The 6939-nt window shown below is 48.0% G+C and overlaps 1 protein-coding gene across 2 annotated transcripts; it reads left to right on the top strand.

The window, feature by feature from the left end:
* Window positions 1-1131: 1131 nt before the first annotated feature.
* AMER2 (APC membrane recruitment protein 2) lies at window positions 1132-6737 on the top strand. Of its 2 annotated transcripts, XM_032838215.1 has the most exons (2): window positions 1132-1951; window positions 2330-6737. In XM_032838215.1, the coding sequence occupies exons 1-2, from the start codon at window positions 1132-1134 to the stop codon at window positions 3196-3198; spliced, it is 1689 nt and encodes a 562-aa protein (XP_032694106.1). In that variant the 3' UTR covers window positions 3199-6737. The 2 variants fall into 2 exon arrangements, with proteins under 2 accessions (XP_032694106.1, XP_032694105.1); XM_032838214.1 differs by having other exon boundaries at window positions 1132-6737.
* Window positions 6738-6939: the final 202 nt, after the last annotated feature.

The raw sequence follows: 6939 nt of genomic DNA, 5'->3' as shown, positions 1-6939 counted from the left end.
AGGTAACAATATTAGCAGTCAGCTTCCAAAATCAGATTACAGAAAAGATCCCCAGATGGCTGTTCCCTGGGACAAAGTTTCTGTTTTCCCCAGATTATGTAGGTCAGAGAAGTTGCAGAGACTGCTGCGCTTTCAGGGACCCTGCCAGGCTTTTCCAAGTCCCCTAGCAGAAGGGGGCTGCAGGAAGTCCTGGGGGATAGTGAAGGGGAGAGGGGATGGCAAAATGGGTGCAAGAGTAAACCCCATGTTTTGCCTAATGGGAAAGAAGGCAGACCCTGGACTCCAAGGACCACCTGTGGAGTGGACCTGAGATTTTCAAACTGTGTCCTCCGTCCTCCACTCATCCACTGTGACAAATGCAGGCTAGGGAGTGGCTTCTGTGACCTGAGCCCCAGGAGCTGGAGTCTGGGATAAAAACCACGGTTGTCCCCAAGGACCAGTCAACTTCCACCTTACAGAACTGCTGCACTTTCCTTGCAGAGAGTTGCTAATTGATATTCGACTGATGGCTGGTGTTTTTGCAGCAAGAATCAGAACCGCATTAGTAAGGATCCAACATCGACCTGGAGATTATGCTCAGTAGTGGACAAGACACAGATGTAAACAGACTAGCTCCATGCCTGCCGGGCTTAGTGCCCAAATGATAAGGACAGACATGAAAGGCTCGGGAAAGACATAAAGACTCATGAAGTCCAGGATAGGCGCTCAGAGGAATAACCATTTTGTGTTGGGTGGACTTTCTTTGTCCATTTTGGGGGTATCCTGTGAACCACGACTGGGCTTCTGGAAAGAGCCTATCTAGAGGAGGAATCAGAAGGTGGCTAAGATTGGATGGAATCTGAATTCCATAAAGACGAAGCTAATTTCTGCAATCGACTCGAGGCTCTGCTGCCTGCTCTCGCCACACACACACAAAAAACTATGCAGCACAAAGCCAAGTCGGATCCGAAGTGGGTTAGGGTATTATACAAGCGCTTGGCGGGAGGGGAGATGGTCTTTCATGTGTGTTTCTTTTGCTGCAGCAGCGGCGGCGGCGGCAGCGAGAGCGGCTCAGGTTGATTTAGAATACGGATGACAGTAGCCTGGCGCGAGCCCACGGCTGACGAAAGCTGCTTATCCCGCTCGGTTTCCATGGAGACGAGCAGGAGCAGCGGCGGCGGCGGCGGCGAGGCTGTCAGCGAGCGCGGCGGCGGCGGCGGCGGCGGCGGCGGCGATCGCGCGTCCGCGGGGGTCTGCAGGAGGAAGGAGGAGGCCGGGGCCGGGACCCTCGCGGCAGACATGGACTTGCATTGTGATTGTGCTGCCGAAACGCCGGCCGCCGAGCAGCCGTCGGGGAAGATTAATAAAGCTGCTTTCAAATTATTCAAGAAGAGGAAATCGGGTGGCACCATGCCCAGCATTTTTGGGGTCAAAAACAAAGGGGATGGGAAAGGCTCGGGTCCGACGGGCATGGTGAGGAGCCGGACCCACGACGGCTTAGCCGAGGTGGTGGTGCTGGAGAGCAGCAAGAAGGAGGAGCCGCGCGGCGGGGGCGACAGCGGGGGCGGCGGCGGGGGTGGCCGCGGCGGCGGGCGGCCCAACCCGGGTCCCCCCAGGGCGGCCGGGCCCGGCGTGGGCTCCCTGGCCAACAGCTCGGTGGCGAAGTCGCACAGCTTCTTCTCCCTGCTGAAGAAGAACGGGCGAGCGGAGAACGGCAAGGGCGAGCCGGCGGACGCGAGCAAGGCTGGCGGCAAACAAAAGAGAGGGCTGAAGGGGCTCTTCAGCAGCATGCGCTGGCACAAGAAGGACAAGCGGGCCAAGGCGGAGGCGAAGGGCGAGCGCGCGGGGGCCCCGGGCGGCCTCATCCTGCCGGGCTCGCTCACCGCCAGCCTGGAGTGCGTCAAGGAGGAGACGCCCGGACCCGCCGGCGAGCCGGAGAAGCCCAGCAGGGACGCGCCGCGAGACCCAGCAGGTGAGCTCGGAGGGGGAGAGCCGGAGCCGGCCTCCGCCGATCGCGCCCACGTGCCGGACCGCCGAGAGGCCCACAGCCCCGGGGTCCCTAAGGCCGACAGCGCCCGGGGAGAGGACGCCGCGGGGCATCGGCGCGCCGAGAAGCCCCGGGCAGCCCCCGAGCTGGGCGCTGGGGAGGTGCAGACGGCCGAGGATGCCTCCAGGACAGGTGACGTTCCGGTAGACACCGTCCCCCTTGTCGACTCGGAATGCGGCAGCGGCCGCGCGGCGGCCGTCCCTGACCCTTCCGCTGTTGATCCACCCTCAGACCCATCGGCCGATCGTATTTGTTTGATGTTTTCTGACGTGACTTCACTGAAAAGCTTTGACTCTCTTACAGGCTGTGGAGATATTATTGCAGACCAAGAGGACGAGGCAGGTCCCAGCTGTGACAAGCATGCCCCCGGGCCAGGCAAGCCAGTTCTCTCTAAAAAGAACCCCGGCGTGGTGGCCTACCAAGGAGGAGGGGAGGAGATGGCGAGCCCGGAGGAGCTGGACGACACCTATCTCCAGGAGTTCTGGGACATGCTCTCCCAGACTGAGGACCAAGGACCAGGGCCCCAAGAGGGAGCGGCCAAGGCGGCAGCAGCCCTGGAAACCAAGGTGGTGGCCGAGACGTCCAAAGACGCCAGGTGTGCGGAAGGGGTCAAGGACGTGTCCTTGGGCAAGCACAGGAGGCTCAACCGGATTCCCATCGAGCTCCATCCCAAGGAGGAGCCTAAACCGCCCGAGAAGGAACAGCAGGAAGGCATCCCCAATAGTGACGAGGGCTACTGGGACTCCACCACTCCGGGGCCGGAGGAAGACGGCACCGGCGGCGGCAAAAAGGCGGGCATCCCCCGGGATAGCTACAGCGGGGACGCGCTCTACGATCTCTACGCGGATCCGGATGGAAGCCCGGCTGCCGTTCCCGCCAGCGAGGAGACGTCCTGCTTGTCTCGGTTAAAGCCCGTGTCTCCAGTCACCATCACCTGTCCACTGCGAACACCAGGCAGTTTGCTGAAGGACTCAAAAATCCCTATCAGCATCAAGCACCTCGCGAACCTTCCATCCAGCCATCCCGTAGTGCACCAGCAACCAGTCAGGAGTGAGATGCCCAGAACAAAAATCCCAGTTTCCAAAGTGCTGGTCCGCAGGGTCAGCAACCGGGGTTTGGCCGGGACCACCCTCCGGGCAGCGGCGTGCCATGACAGTGCCAAAAAGTTGTGAGGTCTCCGAAGCTGAGGTGATGGACCCCATGTCAAGGAATACAACTTTCCCTGGAAACCACTCAAATAAGTTTTGTTTCTCCTAAAGAAAGGCTTTTAGGACCATTCCTGCTCCAGAGCCTAGACCGAGGAGGTGTCTGGGCCACTAGCAGGGGCAGGATACACCAGAGAGGGGGAGCTACACATGGGATTCTCCTCTCCAGATAAGTTCCCTGAGAATTATTTTCAAGCACTTTTAATTTTTTACCTTAAAAAAAAAAATCACTTGTTTTTTGTTTTTTTTTCCTTTGATGCGCTGAACACTTGGAAGTCACCTTTACTTGCCTTTGCAGAAAACAACCTAAGTAAGCATCATGCCATGACACTTGGCTGTGCCAGGGTCCAGAGAGGGCCTAGAGAAACCACTGCCAACACCAGAGGAGCCCCTCCTCTTCCATGACACTTTCCATCCTTCCTTTCTTCTTTTCCTTTTTCTTTCCAGGGGGAAAAAAGAGAGACAGAAAGAGAGAGAGAAAGAAAAGAAAAAGACCCTTTGCTGTATCACTGTGTGGAAAACACCTGCAAAGCTGAAAGAGCCAGGTATTTATTTACCTGATGAGCAGAGGCGACCATTGATTGGCCCCAAACTTGCCTACTTTTGGTTGCTGGGTATGCATATAGGTCAGAATCTACCACCAGGACAATAAAGGAGCATTTCGGTTTGGTTGGTTTAGATCATGTGTTTGGGGAGAAAGAAGCAGCTCAGCAGAGCCAGTTTTTTCTTTTTCTTTTTCTTTCCCACCCGGTGAAGAAATGAGGATCAGGGAAAGATTTCACTAAAATGCCAATAGACACAGTATTTTAGTGTTTATAAACTGTAACCTTTTCATGTGTACATAATGCATATTTTACAGTTTATCCAGCTGTTAACATTTTATAATCTGCCAGTAACCTCGAATTTAAAATCTGGTTTTATAACAAGTTATGATAACTGTCCCCGAACCATTGATGTTCTTTTATGTACTGTAGCCTAAAGCAATTCTGTTTTTGTTTTATATGGGTTCTCTGGCTCTCAATGCAGGAAAAAACAAACAAAAAACAGTCTATTGTGTTGATGTCCCAGAGGAATAGGTTCTGTCTTGTCTTGGGTAAGAGACTATTTGCTTCTCACTCCCAATCCTGGTTTTCAGAGATTTTTACCTTGGTTATAAAAATTTTGGATTCGACCATTCTACAACATGGGGAGTCCCAAATGAGGAACGTATTTTAAAAACCCAGTAGAAAAATACAGTTTTTCATGTTATTTGACTTTTGCTTTATAGATTCATGATTGAGACAGGTATGTTCAGAATAGTATGCTGGCAAGCCTATGTATCATAAACACTCTATGTCAAGATTTGTTTTTGGAAAAGTGCTTTCCTTATATGTATATTTTCTATTATTTTAGATGAGACATTTATTTCAGAACGGGTTACCATATGCCTGGATAGTTTGAGTGATTAACTGAAGCAGTTCCTAGAATGCTATTAGCATCTAATGATTATATAATATCCTCTTTGAAATGCATTCAGTGTGTTTAATCAAAAGACTGCAGCTTCTACTAGGAGTTGATTCATGATATGAGGAAGATTAGACATTTTCAAGCAAAACTACATGTATACGAATGGCACAAACATTTCTATATAACTCCCATTTTCCAGAGAGATTGCCTAAGTAATGAGCTGATTTTATGTGCTTTCTAAGCTTGTTTTCTATTTCTTAAAGGAAGGAAAGAGGCAAGTTAAGTATATGGAAACCTATTTTAATAGTACAAAGGGAACAAAATAAACAGACCCCAAAGGGAAACAAATTTGAGCCAGTAGCATAAAGCAAATCATTCCCCATTTTAAATTTGCAATGATTCAATTAGAAGAGGTGGTAGAGATTTGTTGAATTTCTTTAGTAGTCAGATTACTGGCTTTTATTGCATTGTGTCAGATCCTTAATGTTAAAGTACTGATTTAATATTTAATTTCCTATATAGATGAGGTCCTATAATCAGGCATAGCCTTAGGCACTCTGAACCCACCACCAGGAATTCATAAAGCCACTCATACTCACACGTGCTTATGCACTCAACTGTGCACAAACTAACAGACAAAGGCATGTACTGTACACTTGGAAATATTCTACAGATTATTTCTGTCTTGAGAAAGGGATTTAAATTTGATTTCATGCTGATAGTACTATTTAGACTCCAAATGCATTCATCTTCCCCCAGTGAATGTACAGAATATAAATTTTATTTCTGGCCGTAAAACAAAGGATGTTTATTTTCTTCTTGTGCATTTTCTTGTGAGGGTTATCTTCTCCTCTGTGTGAATCCGTGACAGAGTTTTATTTGTTCATTTGTTCAATTGTACAGAAAAGTTAGGAGTACCTGAAGTACAGATGAGAATATTCTAACAGTAAAGGCAATCTATCGGTAAATCTATTTTGTTAACACTGGGACAAACTGTTTTTGCTTTCACAGTTTTGGGGGCTTGTTCCTGCCATTTTACCACTATGCTGTGTCTTCTTTTTGCAAGTAAAGGGAAATGTCAGCAAAGCTCACTTTCATTTCCCCCGCCTGTCAATTAACCAGTTATACAAGATGTAAAATATTTTCTCTTTTCATTCTTTTTTCCATATGTTTTCCACTTTTTAAGAAACTCTCTGTCTTTAAGAATTCCACCCACACCAGGCAAATGAAGGATGCAGGCAATTGATTAAATGGCCTTGGTAGCTAGCTGGGAAATCAGGATCCATGCAGGAAGCCTGCATCCTAACCTTTTCCACCCACAGACAAGGGTTCACAGTTGCTTTTTTTGTGCCAAGGGCTACTTTCTCCCATTCATGTTCCTGGAGATTGTTTCCCCCCACCCCAGCATTTTAATAGACTTATATTCCAATTATTATTAATACATTTCCTAATTCAGCCATATTTACTGATTTTTTTTGTAATGGGAAGGATTAAATATGAGCTGATGACACCTTTGCTGTGTGTGTATGATTCTGAGATGCTAGTTCATTAGGTCTCTTTAGTCAGAGAGCTGGACAAATTAGAGGGGGAAAAAGTCAAATCAATTGTTGACCATGAATTTATCAGTGAGTTTAATAGCTCTGCACAAAGACAGCCTGACTTTAATAACTACATTACACAGACAATGTTCCTTGAACTACTCTGACATCAGTACTAAAGGCAGTTGGATGCTTTTACATTAGCACCGACTGGAAGAAATTTTACTATAGCGTTGTCAACAATGGCAAGAGGAAAAAGATTTTTATTATTTCACCTAATAACAACAATGACATATAGGACATTAAGGGCTTCCTTTAGATATGTTTTCCACAAATTATCTGCCTATTTAAATACAAAGTGTTTAACATCTATGAGAGTGATGACTTACTGGGTTTAAAGTGTTTCATCCTTAATTTCAGAAGTAGTTTTGAAGTATTTGCATTTAAACGAATGTTCAAATAACCCTTTGCTTACACAGTTACCGAGATAAAAAGACTATATTAGGTATCGAGATTTCTTCTACATCTGTGTTTTCATTATTTACATCTTTGTCAGATTAGTTTTCAGAGCCTTTTTACCGTTAACTTTGTATGAAGAGATCGATTAAAGTAGCTTTCTCTCCTCTCCCTTTGTACCCACCATGTTTGATGTTTGCTTGGTGCCCTCAGATAGCTGTAAGGGGACACTTCTTATGATGGTGACGTCTTTTGACACTTGCATAGT

The sequence above is a fragment of the Lontra canadensis genome, unplaced genomic scaffold (assembly GCF_010015895.1).
Source record: "Lontra canadensis isolate GAN:19392208 unplaced genomic scaffold, GSC_riverotter_1.0 scaffold103, whole genome shotgun sequence".
NCBI classification, from domain to species: Eukaryota; Metazoa; Chordata; class Mammalia; order Carnivora; family Mustelidae; genus Lontra; species Lontra canadensis.
This window is presented reverse-complemented; position numbering and strand designations above follow the sequence as displayed.